General features: G+C 42.4%; 1 protein-coding gene across 4 annotated transcripts; it reads left to right on the top strand.

The window, feature by feature from the left end:
- LOC144125327 (carcinine transporter-like) lies at nucleotides 1-22,796 on the top strand. Of its 4 annotated transcripts, none has more exons than XM_077658604.1 (11): nucleotides 1-174; nucleotides 4,212-4,613; nucleotides 5,266-5,369; nucleotides 6,188-6,342; nucleotides 7,772-7,940; nucleotides 9,990-10,119; nucleotides 10,938-11,029; nucleotides 13,429-13,643; nucleotides 15,903-16,084; nucleotides 17,467-17,645; nucleotides 19,115-22,796. In XM_077658604.1, the coding sequence occupies exons 2-11, from the start codon at nucleotides 4,212-4,214 to the stop codon at nucleotides 19,164-19,166; spliced, it is 1,680 nt and encodes a 559-aa protein (XP_077514730.1). In that variant the 5' UTR covers nucleotides 1-174; the 3' UTR covers nucleotides 19,167-22,796. The 4 variants fall into 4 exon arrangements, with proteins under 4 accessions (XP_077514730.1, XP_077514732.1, XP_077514731.1 ...); XM_077658606.1 differs by lacking the exon at nucleotides 1-174 and adding an exon at nucleotides 1,174-1,266; XM_077658605.1 differs by lacking the exon at nucleotides 1-174 and adding an exon at nucleotides 2,229-2,347.
- The last annotated feature ends 4,544 nt before the right edge of the window (nucleotides 22,797-27,340 follow it).

The raw sequence follows: 27,340 nt of genomic DNA, 5'->3' as shown, positions 1-27,340 counted from the left end.
AACGGAAGCTCACGGCAAATGGCGTCGTCGAAACTCTATACATGTGGTTTCGTCGTCTGCACAACAACACTGGCAGTACTGTTCTGCGTGAGCACTGAAACCCTGTAGAGTGTTTTTGTGCTTTGTCAACTACCAGGCAGGTCACTGAAACTGCTACTGCCCACTGCAAAAAAGGTAAGTGTGTAGTGTCTTTCGTTTCGGCTTAATTGATTCCATTTCCTCTTCGTCTCGGGCAAACCCGGGTTTGGGGTCCCTTATGACCTGATCTTTGCGCGTTCTTCTAACCGGGAAGTCTGAGGGCAAACGTAGTTCGTTTAGCTGAGGAATAGTGAGGCTCATGTAATTTTCTGCGTTAGCAGCTCCAAACAATCGCGCGCCGCCCTTTTATGTCTACCGGGAAAGTCACGCCATTAGTGCGCGTGGTTCAAATTGTTGCGGCTGTTTTGTAGCGGCTGCTGCGCGGGTTCGATAACTTCGCTCTGCTTCCTAATTTGACTGCTCGCCATGCTTTTGTAAAGCCGATACCCATTAAGATATTCTACTGATGAGCGGCAGTAGTTAGAAATACTATGTTGAATTGCTCAACACGGTAGTGTTAACATATCCGTGTAGGTTCAGGCCGCGGTTTCAGGTTATTGCAGCGCGAAGCGCTGGCGTCAGCTTATTCATTGAAAACTATGTACTACAGTATTGTGCGTTTTTATCCGTGACACATTCAAAAATTTCCCCGCCTCAACCGCTGGCTCGTTTGCGGTGAAAATGCACACAGAGCTTGAGTATTATGGTAACTTTTGTATCGTAGCAAGTTTGACAATGGTACTTACTTAGTTCAGGCGCACATGATGCGAAAACGTAAGCGTCTGCGAGAGATCGGCGAGCCAAAACCCGCAGACGACGCTTTTTCGCTGAGAACCGGCAGTGGCGCCATCTGTTTTCGGCAGCGGAAAGCGTCACGACTAGGCCGCCGAGGCGAGCGTTGCAAGGAGGGCGGGCTCGCCTCTTTAAATCAGTTGTTTTGATATTTTTCCGCTCTTAGCCGAAAATATTGTAAGCGCTTTAGTTGAAGCAGACGCAAATGCCGAACGGCATATTCAAAGGGCCCGCGCTCCTTGCAACGCTCGCCTCGGCGGCCTAGTGTGACAGTTTGCGCTACCGCAAACAGATGACGCCACTGCCGGTTCTCAGCGAAAAAGCGTCGTCTGCGGGTTTTGGCTCGCCGAACTCTCGTAGACGCTTACGTTTTCGCATCATGTGCGCCTGAACTAAGTAAGTACCATTGTCAAACTTGCTACGATACAAAAGTTACCATAATACGCAAGGTCTGTGTGCAGTTTCACCGCAAACGAGCCAGCGGTTGAGGCGGGGAAATTTTTGTGTCAGCGATAAAAACGCACAATACTGTAATAATTCTCTAGGGTGCCAGCGCAACTCCTTAAAATTGTGAGAAAATGTTGCTTCTTTTTCTTTTTTGTAAACTTCGCGGAACCCTAAAGAATGCGCGCTTTTGCCGACTTCATGAAACAATGCCTGCATGAAGACCTGTTTTTACTGCTTTGCTTTGCCAGATATTGGGTTCAAAGCATGAAAAATGACTGAAAGTAGCCTTAGCGTGTTTTGAAGTGTAGGCTTTTGAACTTTGGAAACAACGCTGACACAGAGGGCAGTTTTCTAGCATTTTAGCTTTACTTGTCGGGCTACGTTTTTCGAGCGCTATACAAGCTTGAAAGTTGCTTTAAGGCTCCTTTAACGTTTAGCTCGACTTCCCGTATAACACTGACACAGTTTGCAGCTTAATAATTATTTTGTCACAACTCGTATGTGCAATGGCACTACAAACACCAGTTGAACCACACTCCTGCTCTTTGACTGACACTGCCATACCTTTTGTCAGCGTTGTCAAATATCATGCATCTCCTTTTTTTTCTTAATTGCTTATTTGCTCGTGTTCACGCAAGTCTTCATGACATCGTATTGAATTAATTATTTGTTATCTTCACACCCCTGCCTAATAGCCAGGGCTAGGCTCACCCCTTTTCTACAATAAATTTGTTCATTCATTTGTGTTCGCACAATAGCCACATAGTCAGTTGAGGCATTCCTTTGTTGCAGTTCACCTTGTATGCACCATATCTACTTGAAACAACACTGTGGTAGATAAGCACAAGGTCTGACATAAAGATAATCTTGCTCTTAAAATAGTAGTTAAATAGCACAGGAGCCGTGTTGCATTGAAAGCTCACAGTCATCAGCACATTAGTGTGCTGCGAGAAGTGGTGAGAAGCTGGAAGAGCAAAGCTTAGTCTTGGTGTATGTGCGTATCAACTTGTTTGATATTATATAAACCAAGGTACAGTGAATGGCATGCCACTTTTCTTGCACTCTGTTTTCCATGCCCACATTTATGTATTTATTGGCACAGACCTTCTTTGGCTCAGTTAAACTTCACTGCATTCCAACCATATTTTTCTTTGTCTGGAAAAGGCTTGTTTCTGTTTAAAATATGGTACCATTCATTTATCGTGAACTGTGGGAGAGATGTTAAATTTCCATGTTTCTAATTTATTCATTAGACATGTAAAAGTGATGCCACCCTTCACTAGTGTATCAAAACTAGTTCACAACCAGTTAAAAACATTCATGACCACTGAAGTTGTTACTGTCATCTTCTGGATTTCTAGATTTAAGGAATTGTCACAGCAAATTAAGGAATTGTCACACTGTTTCGTGGTTATTATTAAACACTATTTAATGTAGTTATTATCTTCTGTAGGAGATTCTGATAATACAAAGGCCATTTTTATATTTATAACAGTCTGTTCTGATTTAGGATAAATATAAGCAAAATTAGCCATAATCAAAAGTGCGTCGAAGTGGCAGCTACACAAATAAAATGCCAGTTGAATATATGATGGACTCCTGAAAAAAAAATTATATTGTTAGTTTTTATCCCTTCTTTGGCTTCATCCATTGTTTCCCTCAAACCTCATTAAAAACGCCTCATAAAAGCCTTACAAATTTGCATCCTTGCAGCAGTGTACACTTTCTTGTGTGCAAGCACATTTCATGCAGGCATTGCCCAAAGGTTAGCTGTACTGCAGTGGCTGTGTAATGAGAGCAGTTATATGTTGGAAGCATTCAAAGGCACATTCGTTTTTCGTGCATGCATGCATGTATGTGATATTTAATGCCCCGAAGCTGCACTGGGCTCTGAAGGACTCCTCAGTGCAGGGTTCTAAATTTCGACCACTAGAGGTTCTTTAACATGCAGTGAAATTGCACAGCACATGGGTGTTTTTTCATTTTGGCTCCCAACGAAATTCTGCCACCATGGCTGGGATTTGATCCCATGACTTTATGCTCACCAGTGAAGCCCATAGTCAATGAGCCACCAACAAGGGTTCATGCATCTATATAGCATAATGCCTCTTTTGGCTTTCTAGACTGTCTTATTGTGTTGGTGCCCTTATTGCTTACGTTAGTGAGGTTTGAAATTTAACTTTTTAGTACATATTTAGCAAGCACTAGTGCCTTGTTACAATAACATAAAAGGAAAAACAGAACAAAATGCTGCAGTGCAGGTAAGGAATATTTTTTTTCATTATAACCTGTAGTTGGTGCATTGACACTGCTGCATTTTGCGCTCTATAGCAACTTTATACAGCATTTTAGTCTCCATAGAGCCTTCCTAAATGTGCAGGAAAATGTGTCCTTTTAGTGTGCAGCTCTTTACTTTACTTGCTTACACTGCATACTGCATAGTGTTTTGCATTTCAGATATATCGATTGTGACTGTACTTCAGTTACACAGTGGTTGATGGAAATCATACAAGTTAGCTTTGAAGCTGTTTGAAATTTATGTAGTCATTGTGTTCATTTGTGCTAGAGAGATATTCCGTGAAACTACAGCTTTGCTTGTTCCTATACGGGTGGGGGTATTACTTCCGCACTTTTTCCCTTGTGTGTTAGAATATTTCATTCTCGAATAGTGTAGCTTTCTGCTCTGTTGCTCATGAAAAAGTGGGCCTATTACAAATGTCTGACAGTGCCCATTTCACTCTTCTGGCAACCTTTTCATTCTTTATACAAGCTGCAGAGAAATAGAATGCCTCTGGAATAGTCTCGTTGTCCTGGGTTTTGTATTTCTGATTTCTTGTTAGAGGATTTCATGGACTTCTGGTTACATCTAATATTTATAATGACATTTCTTGTAGATGGATTTCAACAGTGCCTTGTCAGGGGCAGGTGACTTTGGCACTTACCAGAAGCTGCTGGTGCTGCTGCTTGTGGTTCCTTCAGGTGCCCTCTGTGCACTGGTCTACTTCACCCAGTACTTCATTATCCTCCTTCCTGAAGACTATTCGTGCCATCTTGAAGAGCTGCCTTCAGCTCTCCTAAATTCCTCCAATCTCACCACTGACCTGTGGAGGTCTCTGGCTTTGCCTCCTGATGAGGAACGCAAAGGTGCACTGAGCCAGTGCCGCATGTATGATGTCAACCTGACATTGCTCATTGAGGCCGGCACTTTGGAGCCAAATGCCTCGTGGGATACCGTGGCCTGCCAAAATGGCTATGACTATAAGTATGGCAACCTCTACCCAACCATTGCAACAGAGGTGAGCATGAAAAGTTGACAGCCGTTAGTTAACTGGTAGTTTTTTGGAGCTGTGGTCAAAAATACTGTTTCTTCCAGTTTACCTCAGATCTTAGAGTTAATCTTTAAAAAAACTTTGACTGCACGATCATGAAACCTGATGCGAGAAAGCTGTGATAGCGGTTGGATTGATGCTCGATGATTACTTTGATGCCCTTACTATAAGCTAAGGCTTCACACATGCGACAGAATTTTTCCGGGAAGTGAAAGTGGGCGGAGGTGAGGTGGTGAGGAGGGTAGAGAAGGAGGTGCCATAATGGAGTGCTCTGGATAAATTACAACCACCTGGAAATGTTGCCACCGCAGCTGTGGTTGAACCCGTGACCTTGGGCTCAGCAGCTGAGTGCCTTAGCCTCTAAGCCAGACCAGTTGGTGCAGTTAATTATCACTTGTGAATTATGGGCCTATTGAATCCACCTGTTTTGAAGTGGGTTGAGGTGATCTTTGCAGTTCTGTACAATTGGCACAAAAGAAACATCACAGGGTTTGCAGGTCTTATTTTCTGGTTGTGATTTGGCCTTGTTAGTGATTTGCTCTTGTTAGTGAAATGATAACTTTGCAGATATGCACGAGACTCATTGGATGTTTGTCATCTTACTTTTTTACCCGCTTAGCTGGACATGGTGTGTGATCGAAGCCACCTTTCGTACTATGTGCAAACATTTTTCTTTGCTGGGACCAGTATAGGCTCTGTGTTCTTTGGCTTCATTGCAGACAGGTCAGTGGCATTTTTTTTTTATTTTGTCCTATTGTTCCAGCTTTGCAGCCAACTTTGTCAAAACTCCAGTATGATGCGAATATATTTTCTTGATGTGTTGATTATTCTTTGAATGGTTTTTATGAAAATTGCACAGGACATTTTTTGTTGTTTGTTTCATCTAACAACACATGATCTAGTTTCTGACTGCTCATTGTTTTACTTAAAAAGGCTGCCATTGCACCATGCAAATGTAGCAGTGTCTCAGGGTGATACTTGAAGCGCAAATAAACATGCATACTTTTTGCTTTACGTAGTGTCTTGATTTCCAGTGATCAAGTCAAGTAAAGGAAGGTAAACAGTGCTGTGGGATTTTAATGCACAAATATAGTCTGGCCTGTGCTGACTTGGTTGGTTTATTGGGTTTAACGTCCCAAAGCGATTCAGGCTATGAGGGACGCCGTAGTGAAGGACTCTGGAAATTTCGACTAAGGGGGGGTTCTTTAACATGCACTGACATAGCGCAGTACACGGGCCTCTAGAATTTCACCTCCATCGAAATTTGACCGCCACGGCCGGGATCGAACCTGTGTCTTTCGGGTCAGCAGCTGAGTGCCATAACCACTGAGCCCCCCGTGGCGGGCTGTGCTGACTTGGTGGGGAAGAAACAAAGTAATGGCACTGCAAAGAGGCTACTGGAATGGATAACAGCTTCATTGTCTGCATTTTACGGAGCCCAGCTTTCCCGCCATGCTGTTTCAGTAACCAACTAAACAGTTATCGGACACCTGCCAAACTGGAATCATTTCAACCATGTTGATGTGTGGCTTCCTTTGCAGGTATGGTAGAAAGCCATCCATTGTGATCAGCTATGCCTTGGCATGGCTGGCAGGCTTAGTGTCTTCATTTGTGACAAGCCTGGTCGGCTTCACCATTCTACGATTCCTTGTGGGCATGTGCATCATTCCACTTTCGGAAGATCCCTATGTGCTTAGTAAGTACATTGCCGCTCAGTTTTCTGCTTAGTTTTAAGGCATAAGCCTTACTTGCCCCATTGAGTGAAAAACGCACCTGTGTGTGTGTTAACACTTGATGGTACCCATAAAAGATGGTGTCCTCATGCAGCCTGCCAGGTGGCGGTTAAACTAACGATTGGTCGAGCGAGGTTGCTCGGGAAGAGCAATCTTGATCGCCCAAATTTCATCGGTGGCAGCACCTGCCATCCCAAGGGAGTGGCTTGGGAAGAGCAACCTGGATCTCACAAATTCTACCGGTGGCAGCACCTGCCATCCCAGGACAGGGGCACACTGCTTTAACCTCTGCACCACTGCACCAGGAGTGGTACTAAGACTCCCAGGGATCTATGAATCTTAAGCAGAGAAATACCAATTCTGCATGTATGGGTATTAACCCATTATCTGTCCTGTCATTTAAGGCGGAGTGCGGGCCGCGGTACGGTGGCGACTGCCTTCACGAATTTAGTGCGCAGATCAGAAGGGGTGTGGGGGCATCATGGTGGCGGCTATGTGGAGCCATGCAGAGGTAGAATTGCCACCTGCGTGACATTGGGTTACATCATGCCGCAGCGCAAAGTGACTGCGTTCACAAAGTGAGGGGATGGGCTTACGCCTTCTCACATGTAAGCAGTCTTAAGTGTCTCTGCCGACTTTTTGTTGCTGTGGTAAATGCAAACGGTGATTTGGTTTAGCTACAAAGAAACAATAAGCTGAGGAGACCCGGCAGCTCATTCTGACCATGACAGTTGTACAAGTGACCGGAAGTTGTTCATTTCAGGTGGAGCATTGTAGCTTCACTGCAGCGAAGCTGTAGTGTGAAGACTTGCTAGGGAGCAGCCTTAGACTGGCAGATAAAATAAGTCATGTAGGTTTAGTGTGTTTGTCCTCCAAACATGTGTAGGTTTAGTGTGTATGTCCCTCAAACATGCGTTTGGCTCGTGTTGTCGTTATAACTTTTGTCGCTCTCTTTGAGCTGAATGTGTTTCAGCCAAAGCTCTATTTCATGTTGCATTTTTGGCACAGGCATTATCTGTTGTTAATGCAAATGTTTGAGGTTGTTGTGCTGTGTTTTACGAGGAAGGCACTAGCAAGGCACTAGCAAGGCTTGCATACCCTGCATTTGTGAAATGAGATGTATCTCTAAACCTTCTGAGCGTGATCTTTTGCACTGGGTACCAACACAGCAGGCTCTGCTTATAGATTGTTCTACTTGTGAAAAATGAGGAAAGCTGCTAGTACCATCTGGATAGTTTTGTTGTGAAACTGAGTTTTTCTCTGTTGGAGTAACCGAGCGTCAGATTTTGTTGATCTTGCATGCAGGCAACTAAGCTTGAAGAGGACCTGCTGCATTTTGAGAGTTGACAAATGTCTGTGATGAAAAGGATGCTTGTGTTACATTCTGTGTAGGTCTCGAGTACATTGGACCCCGTTGGAGAACACTGCCCATTGTACTGTGGGCTCTGTCATATATCATCTTCTCCATGCTGTGCCCCTGGTTGGCCTATGGCATCCACAGCTGGACCTACCTCTCTGTCTGTACGAGCATGCCTTTGCTACTGATCGTCCTTTTCATGAGGTGTGCATTGTTGCAGCATTTCTTCCACAAGAGCAAAATGCAAAAATGTCCATGTGTTGCATAATGTTAGTGCACATTGAAGAATCCCTGATGGTGAAAATTAATTTTGAGTCCTCCACGTTCCAGCATTTCTTTCACAAGAGCAAAATGCGAAAATGTCCATGTGTTGCATAATGTTAGTGCACATTGAAGAATCCCTGATGGTAAAAATTAATTTTGAGTCCTTTACTATGGCATGTCTCATACCCTTCATGCAGCTTCAGGACACAAAACCACTACTATTTCTTTCATGGTAGATGTTATGCTTAGAGACAAGACCTTGTATTATTAGGAAAAAGGCTGAAAGCCTTTTAAAAAGGACTACCTAAAGGTGGAGAAACACAGGCACTCTCAGAAGTCACTGAACACTATGTTCATTAAGTTTTGTTTTGCTTATGCCAACTGGGTGCCACGACTGTTGTGTGGCAGGGGTCTTTAATTTATTATAGGAATCAGTCATTTATGATGAGTGAGATGGTGGCATATTGTAGGTTTTACTTTGTATGTGCTCATATGAATTTCAATAAGTTCAGCAATCCACTCAATCACGATTGAGACATCTTATGTGACACTGGTATCAAAATTGCGTGTAATTGTCATGATATTGTGGGTGGCTTGATGGTTGGTTTGCGCCGAAATTATAATTAATCAGGCCAACCTGCCCACTACTGTACTGTCCGTAAGTTTGGAGGAGGAGGAACGACAAACTTCTCCACCCCGCGTGCGAAAGATGAGATTCAACTGCTGACCGGCGATAGGGGCCACGCCTGATTAGCCGTTGACCGGAGGCGTGAGGCGTATACTTGTTCCGTAACAAATCCCTTTACTTGGGCAAAGAACAACAACAAAATGGTACGAAATCAAACCCAACAAAGTAGCGTCCGTACATAGGCGCGACCCAAATCACAAGCGCAAAATGAGTACACTAACACTACAATTAACACAAAGAAGGACAAAGTAGGGCGATTACTATTCACAATGCTGTGCGAAAAAGAAATACAATACAAAAGACTAGGACGAGAAACAGCAAGCAACAAGTCAAAAACAAAGAGTTCAAGTGAGTGGGGAAAAATGATGGCTTAGTCGCAGGGCAAAATAGTCGCCGCCATGCTGTGACATATTTCTGAAAAATAGAGGCGCTTTTGCTACCTCTGCCGCAGAACTGAAAGACTGTCCGGGCAGGCACGAACTTTGTGACAGTAATGTAAGAAACAGCTATCTTCAGCTGAACGTAGTGACATTTGCATGTTACTGTAGGCAGAATTTCTTTATACTCGTTTGAATTCAGATCTTCACTAGGTATGGGAATTTGATTGCGGCTGAGTGGAAGAGAGAGATAGAAGAAGGTAAGAGCACCTATTGCTACACAATACTCTCATTACATATTGATGAACATGGCAAGTTTTGGATATAAATTATTACTCACTATGTGGGTTGTATTCATAAAGGATGGCTAACGAAAAGGTTAAGGAGCTATACCAAAATAAGCATGCTTAAACTTGGCATGTGTGCAGCTAAAATTTCAGTTCTTTTTTATATATTTGTGCAGAGGAATATTACTTTAAATGCAGAGATGTGCTAATAGAAAGAAATGCTGCCTGGTGGCCCTTTCTACATTTTACAGCTTTCAAGCTTAATTTAATAGTAGTGCAGTAGTTCATTAACACTGTAATATAGTTCTACTACACCTGCAAGTTCAACCTTGACCAGCACTTATATTTGTGTTCCTGCACAGTGATGGAGATTTTCTCATGAGATGGTTTATGTGAGTTAGGTTTTGTTCAGTTTGGTGAGATAAGTAATGGTGAGTAGCCTAGATACTGTTTGTGTCATTTTGCTTGCTCATTTCTCAAATTTTAGACTGTTTGCTGTGCTTTCTACCCATGCCATCCACACGAACTGCCTTGACTTGTGTATTGCACCTCCACAGGCTACGTGTACACCTATTTGCATTCACGTGCACTCATGTATTACCGCTGTTGCATGATCCAAAATTTATTTTATACACAGGTTCATACCAGAATCTGCTAGCTGGTTACTAACACGAGGTCGGAATGAAGATGCGGTCAAGTATCTGCGCAAAGTGGCCTTCTTCAACAAGCGGGATATTCCCGAAAATCTGGAGCTGAAAACAGAAAGGGTATGCTTTTTGAAATGTTGCTGGGGACATCCCTGTGTCTATGCCACTTACTACTACAGTGTTTGCTGCAGCTGAAAAATGACAGCATAAGTGTGTATGACTATGGTTGCTGATAAATCTACTATAAAGGGCTCCCTAAACGTGTTTGAGCACAAAAGTAGACAGTCGGGCTAGTTGGTTCGAGTTCATCTTGAGAAACAGCGCAAAAGACGGGACACAAGAAAGACGACAGGACGAGCGTCTTTCTTGTGTCCCGTGTTTTGCGCTGTTTCTCAAGATGAACATGTTTGAGCTTCCTCTATAAACAATTCTGGCATGTGTACCATGTGTCTGTGACCATCTTTGCCAAATGTTGCTGCTCTAGACACTGTGGCAGCTCCCATAAGAAGAGGAGCAGTTGAAGGACAGTAACTGTCATGTGAAGCTCTCCACCTCTCCTTGCTTGGTCATGCATAGTGATTTGAGGAGGAGGAAATTATAATGAGAGGAGAGGTGTGACAATTGTCTAGTGAAGCTTTCTACCTGCTTTCATTAGGTCGGGATTAGCTTTGTGAGAGAATGAGAACGTCATCACAAGAAAAAAGGCACAGAAAGAACTCCATCAAATTGCAGCTGCTGTAGCTGGGAACCAATGATTTGGCACACTAAAATGCAGTATTTAAAGTGTAAATTTTAAGCTGTGGAATAACAAGCAACTCGAACTGGTAGGGACAATGTAAAGAGAAAATGCGGAATTTTTTGCTGTCTTTGTTGTGTGCCCTATGTCCCAAATTGTACTGCTGCCTCTTTTCCTGATTAGTTCCTGTGGTGTTCTTCAGGGTGCCAAGGAAGATGCCAAGAGAGTGACATTTCTGGACTTGTTTCGAACCCCGAGAATTCGCAAGCATTCGTTGCTAATGCTGTGTGCATGGTAATTCTTTTGCTGACTATTTATTATTCTGTATTGATGACAAGGTTTTCTCTTTATAGTGGCTCTTGGCTTTGGTCTTGCAGACCATGTTATTTAGAGTTTTCGATTTGAAGGCCCCGAGAGTTTTTAACACCAAGGATATCATACGAACAATAGTAAATTTGACTGAATTGAGCTATGTCATGGTGAGATGCTGTAGCTTGTTTTCTAGGGACGTGCTCATGGCCCTATGATTTTCTGAGGTGCGCTGCACACAGTAAATCTAACTGCAAGTTTTATTAAATAATGAAAAACATATAAATTTTGCACCTAAAAAGTTATATATAAGAATGTTGCTTAATTGCCTGTACAGTAACTGTTAAGTTGGGATGCAGCAAATAAAAAGGCCAGTTTGATCAAAATTTTCTATTTCTCAATTTGTTTATTTTTTCACAAACCTTGGGTCTTCATGTGTCTTGTGACAAAAAATTATAGCGATATATGCAGCACAAATTTACAAAATGGCATTTTTTTTATTTGCGGTCATTGAGAATTGTGAGCAAATTGCGCTTCTGATGCTCTAGGTGCATAGAAAATTCCACAAACTTCCGATGACGGAGCACCACTGTCTTAGTATCACCATACAGAGATGAGGTCACATCAGAAGATAAGAGCTTCTGTTGCCTGCATTGCCATATTTCTCTGACCGAAAGCAAAAGTATAAGAGGTGATAAACGAGTTAAACAAGGGAATAAACTTTAATATTCATTTTCTCAGATTTCACTTTTTCTGCGATTGCTATCACTTATCCCTTTGGTATTTCATAATGCATTATAGTAAAATGATTGTTTTTTTTTTCTGCATGAAACCTGAGACGACGAGGAGTGCAATAAAGCTCTCGGCTTTTCTATGTGCATGTGCGGTAGTAAAGTTATTATTTAAAGAAACGTTTTCATAAATATGCATGTGGAAGTTCAACTTTCATTTCTATAAGTATTGGGCATCTAAAAAAAGAACTAATGGCTTTATTGCAGAAAGCACAGCTTTGTGAACATGCAGGCATAAGAAATTTATGCACTTTTGCAGTTTTTTTTTCCTGGCAATGACTTCACAAAGGTATTAATTGTAATGAATCAACAACTATACCAGCTAGCTTAAAATAAAATGCAGTTCTGAAACCAGCATACAAAGCTGCATCTCTACCAAATTTGGTTACATTTAATTCATAAATAAGAAAATTAGTATTAATGGGCTTTAGATGGGCTTTTTATTCAAGTAGTTTTAGATGGGTTGCTTGTTATCTAAACATTGAGGGCATGTCAGAGATTGAATGAATCAGCAAGAGGAGGTTGTTGTGCAGCCACCACTGGCCACCATGGTTTATGAGAATGTGTAATCTGTTTTGGAATGCTATCTTTTTGTAGCAGTAGCTACATTACAGTAGCATTTCGAGCCTTCAGCATCGCGGTGGCACGTGACCGTGGCAGTGGCGCCACGGAGCAGCGAAAGACTGACTTTGCAATTCGACTGAGCAAGTTTCACTCGGCCAGCTGTAGCTATCGCGTCACTCCAGGTTTAATCAGAGCTAAACCACCACCAATTTTTTGAAGGTAGCAATGTAACAGTTTGTCCTGTATTTTTAGGTTTTACAAATGTCTTAAAGTATCGATGAAAAAATTACTCAAATGAATAAATAAACACATATTTAACATCTCGTTTGGTGCATGATAGCCTTAGTTGCTCATGTGCTATAAAACTGAACACAACGCAATGCATGCGTTGTTGTGTTGTGTCTAAGATGAACTTAACAAATGGCATAGTGTTTATGTTGTAAACTACATTAAGAAAAACAGGCTGTGCATGGTTAAGTTTCTGATGTAGTAATATTACATGGAACCAATGTCTGAAGGAGGCTGCAGATATTGTTGATAGTGTTGTGAAAAACTCAGCCACTCATATAAGCCAGTAAAGATGAAACTGCAAAGCCATTGCAGATGCTATTGCCAATGACAGGCGAGCTTAGCCATTTATGGGTCAGGACAACGCATTGCAGACATGATGTTTCATATATGTTAACTTATTGACAAAAGGATGCTACACTGGGCCGTCAGCCTTTGAGGCATGTTTTTAGACTGTTTTCATGCAGAAATTTTAAAAGGCAGCCACCAAATTGTATTCTCATATAAATAAGACCTTAATTCCTCATTCACGTCTTTTCACTTTTGTGATAAACTTGCCTATTTTCTCTGTTTTCTTTAGTGTGTTTAGGCCCACTGCAGCTCTTGAAGCTTTTAGAAACTGAGCCTGTCTATACATAGTAAAGAATTCATGCATGAATACCTGTTATATAGGCTCTCAATGGCTTATATAATTGCAGCATCAGTCCCTCTAGTGCTGACGTAGTGTGTTGAAATTTTCAGGTTTGTGACATACTGCTGCTACCACACCAACGTGTACAACACATCATTCCTGGGGACAGATGTGTACCTTTCCTACACATTGAGCTCCTTGGTGGAGTTGCCTGGAATGCTGCTGGTGCTGTTCGGCTTGGACACACTTGGCCGCCGCTGGCCCATGATCATTGTCACGGGCTTTGCTGGCATTGTTGGCATCGTGTCCATCTTATTCCGCAATGGTGAGCATTGTAAAAGCGGAACTTCAGTGTTGCTACAGCATGGCATTCCAGGATATTACTGCACCGCACAAAAAATTGCCCAAAGTGCAGTCATGTATGGATACGGTCATAAGTGCATTTCTAAGTCTGTGTAAGTCTGTTGAGAGAACAGCAAAGACCAGAGAGAAGGGATCACTGTGAAATGTGTCCTTGATACCTGTTCAACCTAGTGTCAGTCACAATAAACAATCATGGCATTTGTGTTGCAGCTTCTCACAGCATCAGCATTGCTGCGGTGGCTCTGATTGCTGTTGATTGATTTGCTGTTGTGATGTGACCGACAGCTGTATAGGGAACCTTTTAGAGTGATAGCTCTACTAGATGCAAAAGTCAATCTCTGTGTCAATGTGATCATTGGCCTTGAATGACCTTGATAAACCAGCATAGCAGCAGAATCACTTTATGTCAAACTACTATGCATAACAGGAGGCTTACCATGGACACCACGATTCACCATGGTGCCATGGCCTTTGACCTTGACCTTGACCTTGAAAGTTGACCTTTGACTTTGATTGTATGCTTGCATTCACTGACAACATCGTTAGTAATCTTGTACAATAGAGTTTAACCCTGCAAAACTGTGTCTAGCCAGGCCAGAGCTGTCGCTCGACCTTTGGGTGTTACCGTGGTTAAACCGTTGCCACTTTTTTTTCACTCTATGCAGTGCCACCAATGTATGTCGTTCTGTGTTCACATGCTGTGCAAGTGGTACTGAGGTGTAAGGAACATATCAGCTGGATAGTAGGCACTGCCAAGAATATGGCTTCTGTAGTCATGTGAACTAGGTAGGCTTGGAAGAGGGGAAAAGAGGGAGCGGCAGGGCCACATAATAGTTGTCATCTGTTCATAAATTCTGTGCAAACACCGCGTTCACATGAAGGGAGGTGTGCGTGCACACATGCACACACACTACACACGCATACACTGCTCCTGTGTGCCTTCCTTCAAACAAACTTGGTTATTTGTGCTGCAGTTATGTCTGAAGCACCAAACGAACTTGCCCAAAAGCTAATCTTTCTTGGCTATCATCACTTTGTACCGCGGGAGGGCAAAAATTATAAGGCTTTCTTTGCCTTGAATAGCAGTGCTTGGTGTAGATAGAAAGCTCTTGCAGTGGATAGCAGTTTTGGCCATTTTGACTTGCAGGAAGAGGATTTATGGAGTGTCATTTTGATGTAGCAAGACTTCAGTTTGAGCTAGTTGGTGAATAGATCAACTGTGTCTTAGGGTCCGGTGTTCCTGTGTTTTGAGTGTTCCTGTCCCCATTTTCTTGCACCGTTGTATTCCATTTACGATGTCATTTTGAAGACTTATTTTCTCTGTGTCAAAGCATGCAGCTAGTTTTGCACAAGTTTTGTTTTAGCTCTCTATTTTCATGTGCACTGGAATCGCATCAGTGTGTCAGTGTACAATGTATTCACAATACAGTAGAGCCTTGATGATACGAACCTCATGGGGTCATGAAAAATATTTGTAACATCTGAAATTCATGTCATCCAAAAGAACAAACTCCATATGCATCAGCATAGGAAATGCACTAACGCAGAGCTGTTCAGAGCTTATGGAATTTATTTATAGTCGCGCGACCACTGTTCTCTGCTCGTGGCGTCTACTGCATGGCTGGCGATCGCGACATCAGTGATGTGTGGGCTGCGCGTTGCTGCTCACTGCTTACATGAGTACTGCACAACTGGCGATAGCCGTGTCAGCGATATGCGGACAGCGCTTAGTGCTCGAGGATGCAATCACGGCTCTCACATTCATATCATCCATATTGGCATGAGAGAGTGTTCAGAATATCCAAAACTATGTGCATTCTACACAGTCCACTTCAACCAGTGAATTCTACAAATTTGTATCATCCCGAAATTTGTATCAACCATAACCGTACCATCGAGATTCTTCTGTATAAGACAGCTGATTTGTTGTGGTTGTGACGTTTGAGGCATTTTTAGGCAACTACTAAAGGAACACCTGTGTATAATAGCACTTATAAATGAAACCTCTTCTATAAGCTGCATCCAGTCTCAACAATCGCTGACTGTGCTCATTTTTGCCCCCTCCACTTAACTGTTACTTCATTTTGTGGGCACAAGTGGGTCATGTATACAGCGTACTTTCCAAATTGGCTAGTCGATTTAGATGCTGTTGCAATATTACATGACAGTATTTCTTCTACGGTGTTGGTGCTGGCAGCTTACTATTGTCCCTTCTGCACAGGTTCCCATGTCTCCGTGCTGGTGCTGAGTCTTCTGATGCGGGTGTGTCTGACGGCTGAGTATGACACCATCATGCAGTACTCGGCCGAGGTTTATCCTACTGTTCTCAGGGGTCGAGGCCTGGCATTCTTACGCTTTGCGGGCACCCTCAGTCTCTACGTCAGCCCATCTATTGTCTACCTGGTAAGTCCTTGATGGATTGGTTCTTTTTTGCTTGTGACTTATGCACATGGTTTTTTGAGGAGGGATTTTTCAGCTCAGTTTACATGCAGCTGTTTGTCGTGGTCATGTGAATTCAGCCTACACCAGTATTAATGCAATGGCATTAGAGCTGTTGTCACACCAAAACCCCACCTCCGGATGTCAGGAAATTCTTTGTTTGGTTGAGACAGTGATGACATCACTCACATGACCACCAAGGATGAGTGAAAACTCCTCACCACTGGAGGAGCTGGGAGCTGGGAGGTAGTGGCAGTATCATCACTACTGGAGAGGGCAAGGGTAACAGGGGATGTCAAAGTGTCAGTTAGATGGATGACTAAATAAATAAATAAATAAATAAATAAATAAATAAATAAATAAATAAATAAATAAATAAATAAATAAATAAATAAATAAATAAATAAATAAATAAATAAATAAATAAATAAATAAATAAATAAATAAATAAATAAATAAATAAATAAATAAATAAATAAATAAATAAATAAATAAATAAATAAAACACTTCATGGCCGCGAGCAGGATTCGAACCTGTGGCGGCATGAACAGATTTTCGCTGGCCACTGCGTTAGACCCCTATTTCGTCACCGCAGCTGAACATCCTGCTTTTTTTACTGTCAGTCTCTCACACTGTGCTTTGGGTGTCGTCTTCTTTATCAAATTCCGTCCGTGCGCAATGGATCGAGAACACACCGGTGTCACATTTTCTTTTAAGGTGTCTTAAGTGGCCCCATAATTTATTCATTTAATCTAAGTAAGTGAAAGTTTTGATGCGGCCACAAAATGAGATGCTCATTTTTCAAATACATTTTACTGTCTTCTGGAGGGCAGGTTACATGTCACATGTTATCAAATGATAGCTAGGTTACTACTGCTGTAGTAACACATGTGTTGAAACACATGTGTGTTGAAACGGTTATCGCAGCAGCGTTTACATTGAAGCTGCAAAACTGAAGAAAGTGCACTTGGGCAAATATCCTTCAAAGCTTCCATGTTTTCATCTAGGAAAGCATGCAAAAGCACTCTATGCAACATCGTGATGACAGAAGTTTTCAAAAGAAAAGAGGCTAACAGCACTTGTTATATGTAGCACTCCTGTGGTCTTTGCAAGTTATATGTAGTCATACAGGACTCACAGTCACATATGCTAGTTGCGTATCTGACTTTTTTGTCACTGTGTTTGGGTGAAATTGCAATGTCTGGTGACAGTTATGGTGGTCTTTTGATTGTGATGACAATTTTTTGCCCAAGTAATGAAGCTTTGTGAAATTGCCATTTTTTGTGCCTCTGTTTTTTTTAAAATAATTTCATTCTTCCACGCTTTTCCTCCATGTTCCATGCAGTCTCGCCTGGACCCAACATACCCAATGCTTATCACGGGTGTTATGTCTCTAGTGCTGAGTATTCTCTCCCTCTTCCTGCCCGAGACCAAAGGCAAGCATATGCCACAGACATTGCAGGATGGAGAACTGTTTGGAGCAGGCCAGCGTGTCTGGGATTTCCCTTGTCTTGGGGAAAAAGGGTCAGTCTTTTTTATAGCTATTGGATGTTGCTTCTCCGTGTTTGCAGTTTGTGCATGGCCTAATGCGGGAATGGATGCTTTGCATGCTCAACAGTTTATTCTTTACTGATGCTTCATGCATAGTCCACATCGCCGCACAGAATGGCATAGTATGTGTGACTATTCACTTTGGCAGAGAATGGAGCTTAATCATTTGCCAAATAGGGTGTAAATTATCGCTCCCATAATTGCTACAGTTAACCTTCTGTGCAGTATACTGAATGCTGGCATGTCTTCTACATACAAGAACTTAATTGCGTATAAGTATGTTTGTTGACTGCATGTGTGAAGGTAGCACAATTTTTTAATAATCGTTTAATGAAGCTTATGACTGAATCCTATTTAATGAGCTTGGTTTGCACTCATGCTCATTAGCAGGTGAAGCACCCCCCAACACACTTGAATCAGCGTTCACAGGTGCCTTTTTTGTGCTGGCTGCAAACTGTGTAAAAGGACGGCAATAAAAATGCTTGCACGTGTGTGTGCACAAGCATGGCACGGGCAGATTGTTGTGGAAGTGTGCCAAGCCAGGCATCTTTTCCTGGCACACTACTATTTACCACAAATCTCAACAGAGGCACCATATGAGCAGTCTGGCAGCACGAGTGTACACTGCAACGCTTTGTTTTGTCATCTCTTGCTTCTGGCCATCTGTGAGTCAACAGGTGCCTTCCGCTTCAGCTTCAGATTGCTGCAGTTCTGAACCAGCCTTTGTCTAGGAACTGACAGCTGCACATCTACAGTAGTTCACGCATGCAGCAGGTGATGCGCTTGGAGCGTGCTCAGTACAAACCCAGCAACATGAACAGGATATTTCTATGTTAGTGATTTTAGCATGGCCAGTAGCATAACATTCACATCAGCAATTTACCCTGTTCAACTTAGCTGGAACTCAACATCTGATGTTTGATTTAAGCATATTTTCCTCCATATGAAAAGATGTGCACCTGTTTGTGTGTTTGAATGGGGTGAAATGGAAGGGACAGATGGATTAACTTCTGGAAGCCTGTTCAACTACATCTCATGTGATGAAAACCAGCATTTTAAAACAATGCAGCATGTTGATGGTTGCTTTCCCAGCCACCACATTTCACCAGCATGCTACTGGTTTTGAGTTGCTTGCTGTGACAGTTCCAAGGGGAAAAAAGTGGCATAGGCTGCACCTAACCTAACCTAGCCTAGCCTAGCCTAACCTAACCTAACCTAACCTAACCTAACCTAGCCTAGCCTAGCCTAGCCTAACCTAACCTAACCTAACCTAACCTGACCTGACCTGACCTGACCTGACCTGACCTGACCTGACCTGACCTGACCTAACCTAACCTAACCTAACCTAAAGGAAAATGGACATGGGCAGGGAATGTAATGTGGAGAGCTGGTGAGCAGATGAGGCTAGACTGCCTGATTCCTCATGTGTTGTTTCTTTGCAGCGAGCCAACAAGGTGCGATTCGCCCAGCATTCCCCCTGCTGCAAGCTGCTGAACATGGACCAAGCGCAGCTCGTATTCTTGGTACACTTGGCATGTCAGCGTTGAGTTGGGTTTGGCTGCAGGTCTAACATCTTTCTTATTTATGCTGCTGGTGAAATGTCCAAAGAACAAAGTTCTTATTTTTTATTGTTGCTGCAGTATAAGTTGAAGCAGATCTGTCTAAGTAACAAGTGCTGTAGTTTTGGAACAGCTCAGTTAAACCCCGATTTAACTGCATGCACAGATGCTAAAGAAATCGCCTTGCTAATCTTGGAACTTCATTACTTTAAAGAGCAGAGCAAAAGCATGCAAGCAAGGCAGGAAAAATTTAACTGGGCTTACATGACGTTTAACTAAATGGTCCTCATGCACGTCCTCGGTGCCCTCATGCCCTCCTACAAACCAGCTTGGGAGGCTGTTGTCAGCTGACTCTGCTTTTGCTTAGTATTGGCACAAGATGTTCAAGAGTGTTGGTGTCATTGCTGTGTTGTGATTGCACAGTGATACTGGCAGCAAGTTTCCTATTAAAATGTAGCCTTCATTGTACAAGTGATGTGCCCACATAGGCATCAGTGCTTACTAAGCTGCCATTGGTCCTTTTCGGCTACGAGGTTACTCCAAACTTCCGTGATGGTGCAGCAGCCATGCGCAGTTTCATAAAACAAAAATGTTGTGCTTTAATGGGTGCGTTTTCATGTGTGCCAGAAACGAATATGGCAGCATTTGTTCGTATCATTGTCCCCAGTATGTAGTTATTTTTGGAAAATATTATGAAATTGGAATCTAAATATAATTTCATTATTTCAGCATTGAAAAGCCACTGAATTTTTTAAATATTTGCTGAGCAATTAGGAATTTTTTTCTCTCAGGTTTTGTAAAATCGGGGTTCAACTGTAAGAACTTTCAAAAGTTTTTGTTTAATTATTCTTTGACATTTATTTTAAATCCTTTTGTTTACCTTTGGACATCTCACATCATTTGGTTGTCTAGGTTCTTATTTGCACTGCATCTTTTTTCATTGAGGTCTTGGTATTTTTTTTAAAACTCGAGCAAGTGTTCACTGCATCGTGCAGTATGAATGTGGAAACACGAAGCTTGACAGTAAGGTGTCCGTCACTGCTAAACTGTGGCAGTCCACTGGCCCAACATAATTTTGTTTGTAGGTGATGTTTCCATATTATCAGTTTTGCAAAAATAGAAGTGCCTTTCAGCACAGCTTAGCTCTTAGCTTCAAGAGGGTTGTCGTCCTCAGGTAATGGGTCTGTGATGAGAATCCTGTGTAACATTTTGTTCAATTGGGGCACTGTAAGCTGAGCTATAGCTGCAACCGATTTTCACATTGTGGTCGCTGCATAGTCTGTTATGTGTGTGTTATATTTATTTTCACTAACTTAATGGTTGTAGATAGATAGCACCACTTCTTTCATAGGAACAATTCATGGTAAGACATACAAAGAAAGAGGAATTGACTGTTAAAGAGCAAAAGTAAGGTTATTTCTGTTGGAACTCGTTGCAGGGAGGTAAAGAATAATGCGAGCTGCCTTATAAATGGTGACACAGCCTTGATGATCACACCTCAACTTTCCACAATAATGGTGATATGTATGATACAGATTGTGTGAAAGTAGTTCTATGCAGTGGTTAATCTGTTTGTTTACTCCTCAGACTCGTGTGATTACTTTTTTGCATTTTGTAGTAGAAGTCTTTGTATGGCAGACCCTATGCTAGGGTGTATATCAGCATGGTACGCCTGGTGCGTTCTTTGTGTGTTTGTACAGATGGAGTTTAGGACGTTGATTAGCTGTGTAAAATTGCTTGTCCTGATCCTCATGTAATGCCATGAAACTTGTGTGACTCATTCAGCATATCTACCTGCAGTGGCTTGTGTCAAAGTAGTGCCCTCCTGTGACCAGCTCAAATTAAACTGTTTGCAGAAATCAACATATCTTAATAGCGTGCTGAGGGTTGCACATGAACATCGTCTGCTTGTTTTGTGAGCATCTAGCTGAGGGAATCAGTCAAGCTGGTTGTGCAGAATTTTAGTATGCAAGGTTGTGACTGCCAAACTCGTGCTGTGCTAAGTGATAGTATAAGAAATGCTCCTGTGAGCTATGTCCACTTCTGTACAACAGGTCTGGTAAGTCAGAAAGTAGTCATTGCTCACAGAAATCTTAGATAGTTTTGTGGAGCCTGTTGACATTAATGTATATTTACTAGATATGCGTGAATATCAGATTTATTGCCAAACCCGTGCTGTGCTAAGTGATATTATAAGAAATGCTCCTTTGAGCTATGTCCACTTCTGTACCACAGGTCTGGTAAGTCAGAAAGTAGTCATTGCTCACAGAAATCTTAGATAGTTTTGTGGAGCCTGCTGACATTGATGTATATTTACTAGATATGCATGAATATCAGATTTATTGTTACAGAGTGAATAAAATTTGCAAAAATGAGCATAAATAGAATGGAATATTTTTAAATACGAGTACTGCTGCCTTAAATTGCAAATTAAGTGTATTTTACAGAGTGCACTACTATGGAGAACAAAAAAACAGCTTTACTGCACAGCAAGTGTTTTACTGCCATGATTTTGCATAATTGCACTTGATTGCAAAGGTCTTGTGTTAGTTGGTGGTTGCATGAGCTTACTACAGGTTTCAGGATGTAATTTAAGCTGAACAGCATATTCCACAGCAGAGATACTCTTCTGCTTGTCACAGTTAGGCAGAACACTGAACCGAGGAGACTGCACGGCCAGAGCAAAGGAAGATTCTAGAACTTAAGTTATTTTCTATTACTCAAAAGACTTTGGAGGATGCTTCAAGCAGGGAAAGCACGGTATAAACTAGATATCAAACATTATTCAAAAACTATTATTTGTTTAAAATATTCGCACACCACACCAGCAGAAAGGAAAGTGTGAGATGACCACAAGCAGTGTGTGGGGCTGTATGAAGTCCGACATTTATACTAAAGTTTTCATAGCAGAGACAAGGCAGCTATAACCAACAACTGTAGTAATGGTGCTGGCTTCTAACCTGTGTGGGGTTCCACTTGCTTCACTAACCACTTTTGTGAATCTCATTGCAATCACTGTTCATAGATATGCATTAAAACCCTGTGTCATGAGTTGGATGTTACTCATGAACAGGGTGAAAATGTTCCTGCTTATGCGCATACAAGCACTCGCACTCTTGGTGTCATATAGATGTGGTGTATATTGCACTTCAAAATTCACGTCCCATTGATGTCTCACTGTGACAATGCTGTGGGTTTATTGTTCATAGTTGTTTCCAAAGAAGCAAAGGTCACCTTTAGCAATGAACAATATATAAATATGTGTTGTGTTCATTTTTGAATAGCACTTGTTTAGGTTTGGTCCCTGGTTAAGTACTTGCATCCACTTATATATATAAGTGAATGCACAACTAAAATCCAGTATGTTATGAGCAGGCACGTAGGGAGTTTTACTGGCTTGGTGACTTTGCACCCTCATTATGTGTTGCTTTAGTAACATGCACCCAATGCAGGATTTTACCCTAAACACAATTTATTTATAGCTTTCTCTTTACTTGTTTTGTAGCACTGATGAATCTGTTGTGTACTGTTGAGTTGGAAGTAAAATTTCGTAAAATTCTTCCCACATCTTTGTCCACTTTTATTCCTGCTTTCGTTGATTGCAAAAAGCGTATGCATTTGTAGTTATTTTACATCACTCAGCGTGTCCCTTTTGGCATCGTGGTTTATACATGGCGGACTGCATTCTTGGGTTCTTATTGAAGTTAAAAATCTGGCGACCCTTTTTTAATCAAAAGTTGGTTAATTGCAATTGTTTCTCTGTTTGGGTTTCTCTAGCTGTTTTGCAGTGAAGGGATTTAACCATCAGGACTAGCTGTGTTTCACTTCATAAATCACATGTGCTTTAATTCCTTAAGCTAGCTTTGAAAGCTAGATTACAGAAAGGCAGTGTTATGAACTGATGTGTACTATTTTTTTATTTTTTTCCTGGTATTTAGTTTTGGAACAAATCTAATTTTACCATAAAATGAAAAGCCCTGCTTATATTGGATATTTCAGAGAAACCCGCCACTTTTTTTTAAAAAATGGGCTTTTTGAGGTAAAAAGATTACTTTTGCAGCATAGTAATACCGATATTGGTAGGCATCAGAAAACAGTGAGTCATGTTAACTAGCCAGTGCCAGTGCACGTCGCTTCGTGGCGCTCATGACCTCCGCCCTGTTTCGGCTAGAGTAGTGGCGAGGGCCAGACAGAGAGGGTCATACGGCATGTGCATTGCGAAGCGACGTGTATTGGTGGGGATATCGGTGCATGCTCCGCAGGATAAAACATACGATACCTTCTACGCCATGGGTAACCCTGTGCGCAACGATCTATACTATAAGGCCAGTATTACTTGTAGTGGAGAGCCATACACTTTTCGAGTAGCTACAACATTGGGTCATAAATGGAAGGCCCGGAAGTGTAGGGATCATGGCGTAGTTGACAAGGACAGGGATGCACAATTAAGTACCCTGCCACCCACAATGATGTGTTCAGTGCCATGGGTGCCAGAATTGGTATCAGCGTCCGATGCGGTTGTAAACAAGACCAATGAATTTAAATTCGAAAGTTCAGGCCGCATGAGAGCGTAAAACTTGGCCCCAAGTTGTCGCTCCTCTTGGGAGGTCATGAGGAGCTTAGCACACGCCTGGCCCTACAGAGGTTAGGAAATCGCAGGATGCTGGCGTTTCCACATTTTTGAATCCAGTTTGCTTCAACATCGATAGCACAGACACTTTCTCCTCAGCACCACTTCAAACTTGTGGCCTTGTAGAGTCTATGGCGGACTCTGAATGGCTGCAGGGCGCGGTGCAGCTTTCATTGTCATATCTTGGCACTGAGGGAAGATAGAAAGTAACTGCAAGGAATTTTTTTTTTCGCAGCCTGCAATTACTACTTAGGCTCAGTATTCCCGGCCTTTTTCCACAAGAATATCGTCCTCGCTACGTTCCAAAAGTGAATCAGCTGTCGCTGAATTTCTTGTTAAACTGCTATAAATGCAGCCTCATTTTTTTTCCACAAGATGTTCCACAATTCTTAAATCACCCATAAAATAGGTTTGAAAGCGCCTGTAAAATGCGTGCATTATGTTGTAGAATAAAGGCCACTGTGCTTTCATGCCACCTGCAAGTCCTCAAGGCAACTGATCATCTACAAATCTTTAAAAAGCTCCCATACCCACGCATCGTGGCGACATCCTGTGCCGGTCACTCACGTGAATCCTGCCATGTGACGTCGTGTGGTCCGCGTGACGTAGCTTGTGAGGGAATGCCATTCGGTCGCCGAAAACCGTAACCATGTTCGTGGACGGAAAGGGCATAACACTGAGATTTGAGCGTGTTGGTGCAGCATATCCTGAAAAAAAAAAAATGGCAAAAGACGACAGGCATAGAAAGAACAGACACCACAAGCACTGACTCGCAACTCATCATTTATTCACAAATTTCAGAATAAATACATAGGCAAAAAAAACGAGAGAAGAAATCAATGAGGCATGCCTAGATATGAAAGCTCTTTTCATGCAGGACAACTGATGGGTCACTAACACATGTGCTTGTTCTTACAGATATGATAGGCCTCTGACACTTCCCTAGTTAATTGATTAGTATCCTGAAACAAAATTGTGGTTTGGTCAAAAATAGGGTGCCTCGATGGCGCACGCCCTCGACAGGTGCGCCCTCTCCTATGGTGGAGATAACCGCGTTGTCTGCTACGGCGTCTGACATATTTGTAGTAGTAGTAGTGGTTTATTGAAATAATAATAAAAAGTAAGGATAAGATTTTTGCTAGCCCTGGCATCTGCCATCGATACTGAAGCACCTGAGCTGGGGCAGCGGAAATAAAGGATAGCAGGCAGAATGTAGAAATGAAATGAAAGAGGTGAGGGGACAGGAAGAGAAGATAGGGGAGAGGTAATATACGCAAACTATTTACACAGTAAGAATGTGTACAGGTTGCACGCGTGATTATGACATATTTGTGCTCAATCTTTTCATCGCGCTTCGGGAGCGCGCACTGGGGCCGGACGCGCTTCCTTGAAAGTAAGCTGTTTTGATCACGGAGCGACATGTATCAATACAAATAGAAGGCGGATGACTCAAATGATAAAATGTCATACTTTTGGCGAAGTCAAGGACCTCTCTGGCTGCCTATTATAAGGCAGTTGTTCTTTGGGAGCACACGCACACAAACAATGCTAAAATGCAGTATTTGGAATGTATTTGCGACATCCAATATTATGCCATATTTTGCGAAACCGCTTCATGTAAAATCGACATTTTATGAGGCCTTAAAAATTAATTGTGGGTATGGGATTTGAAAGGCACAGAAACTGTCACTATCTCTCAGGACGACATTGCTTTTGTTGAAGGAGGGTGAAACGCAGCCGTGCCAAATTGTTTGCCACGTGCGAGCAAAGTGGTATGAGGCTTAAAATATTGGAATACTACAAAGCTGCACCCAACTTCTAGGCCAGGTCGCCATGGTGAAGAGACATTTCGTCTACAGGAAGGTTGGCTTTCGGAATTTAGCAAAGGGTGTATAAAACAATCACTGGTCTAGTATTAGAACTACTAATCACTACACAGGCAGTAAAAATCAACATCTCGAAATACTTCGATGCCATTATATTAGTACTCAAGCAATGGAATCTTAAACTTGGATAATTTGTCTCACAGCCTACGTGCCTTTACCTATTTTCTTCAGAACCTTGGATAAAAGATACGGTGTTATGATTCCTGATGTGTTTGCTTTCATATCCATTTTAATCAGTAACAGAGACATGTGCAACTTTAGGCAAACAGATTACGAGCGACAGAGGGCTAGAACATAAAGGTCTGGGCGCCACTGCAGCGCATGGATGTATTTCATGTGTTCTGTTCAGATCAAGGTCCCTTATTCCTTGCAACTTAGCCTATTTACACTAAATATACGACTCATGACCGCAACTGCACGTCCTGAAAAGTACGTTGGCTAAGCATTTTAAACACAATGCACGATTCCGCGGTAAATGTTGGCATAAACGATCATACCCAGTATCATGCACGAAATAGAAATGAATGCCTGCAAAAACTGCAACGCAGTTTTTAGCACGCACGTTGGGTATTAATTAAAGCAGTACACGTAACTATGGGGCAAGCAGCAAGGAAACGAACAAGGTGTTGGCCGGCTGCTCCTTGCCACGTTTCACCTTTACAATCCACAGGAGCCTTCTTTTCGGATCTCTGGGAAATGCAAACATTCTCTAGCCATTTCGGGAGTGATTTGTGCACGCAGCCACGCAACACCCCGGCATGTCTTCCCCATCTTGTGTCCAAGAAAAATTTAGTCGACGGGAAACACGCCGCTGCACGCGCAAGTGACGCAGGCGGGACAGGGAGTGGGCACAAATATGGCGCGCCCTCGCTGAGGCGGCACTGACCCCTTCAAAGGATATCCCCACGGGGGCGCTGGCATCGAGGCACCGTAGTCATAATTAGGCTCACACCCACGGCATTCACTACAATGCTTTGCTAGATTTTAGAAGGCGTTTTTTTTTCAGCGATAGCTTATGCTCCTGCAAGCATACGTGCAATAAGGTGCCGAAGAAAGTTAAAAATACCAAGAGCCCAAGTGAAATTATCCAATGGCCGATGGTTGGTAACTCGCCGGCCTCGAGTTGGTAGCCGATGTGCTCGGGCAACATAGCTCGGGCTAGCGTCGGGAAATGGCTGGCCAACTGCTTTGTTGGCCTATGATTGGCAAAAGGCAAACAACCAACCGGTGGCAAACGCCTGGCAATAGCTGCCCATCGACACCGGGCCACCGCTGGCCACAAACAACTTCGAGCAAATTCTGAGCCAATTGTGCATAATTAGTGCACAGCCGCGGGTCAAAATGCTACGTGTTGACCGTACGTGTAAAAGCCGGCAGAATATATATATATTTAAATACGAATGTATAACCTTCATGACATGCACATGTCGGGCATTCGTGGCGCCTGAGAAAATAGTCTCATTAGGTTTATATAATGTTGGCAACAAACATTGCAGAGTGGACTATTAAGTTTTTTCTAATATGAAGGTATTTGCAACATAGTTTACTCATTTGCATTTCTTGTTTGCTTAACGTGCAAGAGCCACTGGCTCC

This window comes from Amblyomma americanum, chromosome 3 (genome assembly GCF_052857255.1).
Source record: "Amblyomma americanum isolate KBUSLIRL-KWMA chromosome 3, ASM5285725v1, whole genome shotgun sequence".
Taxonomy (NCBI): Eukaryota; Metazoa; Arthropoda; class Arachnida; order Ixodida; family Ixodidae; genus Amblyomma; species Amblyomma americanum.
Note: the sequence above shows the minus strand (reverse complement) of the source record. Positions and strands in the feature narration are given on the sequence as shown.

Coding starts and splice junctions, on each gene's coding strand:
- LOC144125327 (XM_077658604.1), top strand. CDS start 4,212: ATGGATTTCAACAGTGCCTTGTCAGGGGCAGGTGACTTTGGCACTTAC. Junction 10,120..10,937: donor TGGAGCTGAAAACAGAAAGG/GTATGCTTTTTG, acceptor GGTGTTCTTCAG/GGTGCCAAGGAAGATGCCAA. Junction 17,646..19,114: donor CCTTGTCTTGGGGAAAAAGG/GTCAGTCTTTTT, acceptor GTTTCTTTGCAG/CGAGCCAACAAGGTGCGATT.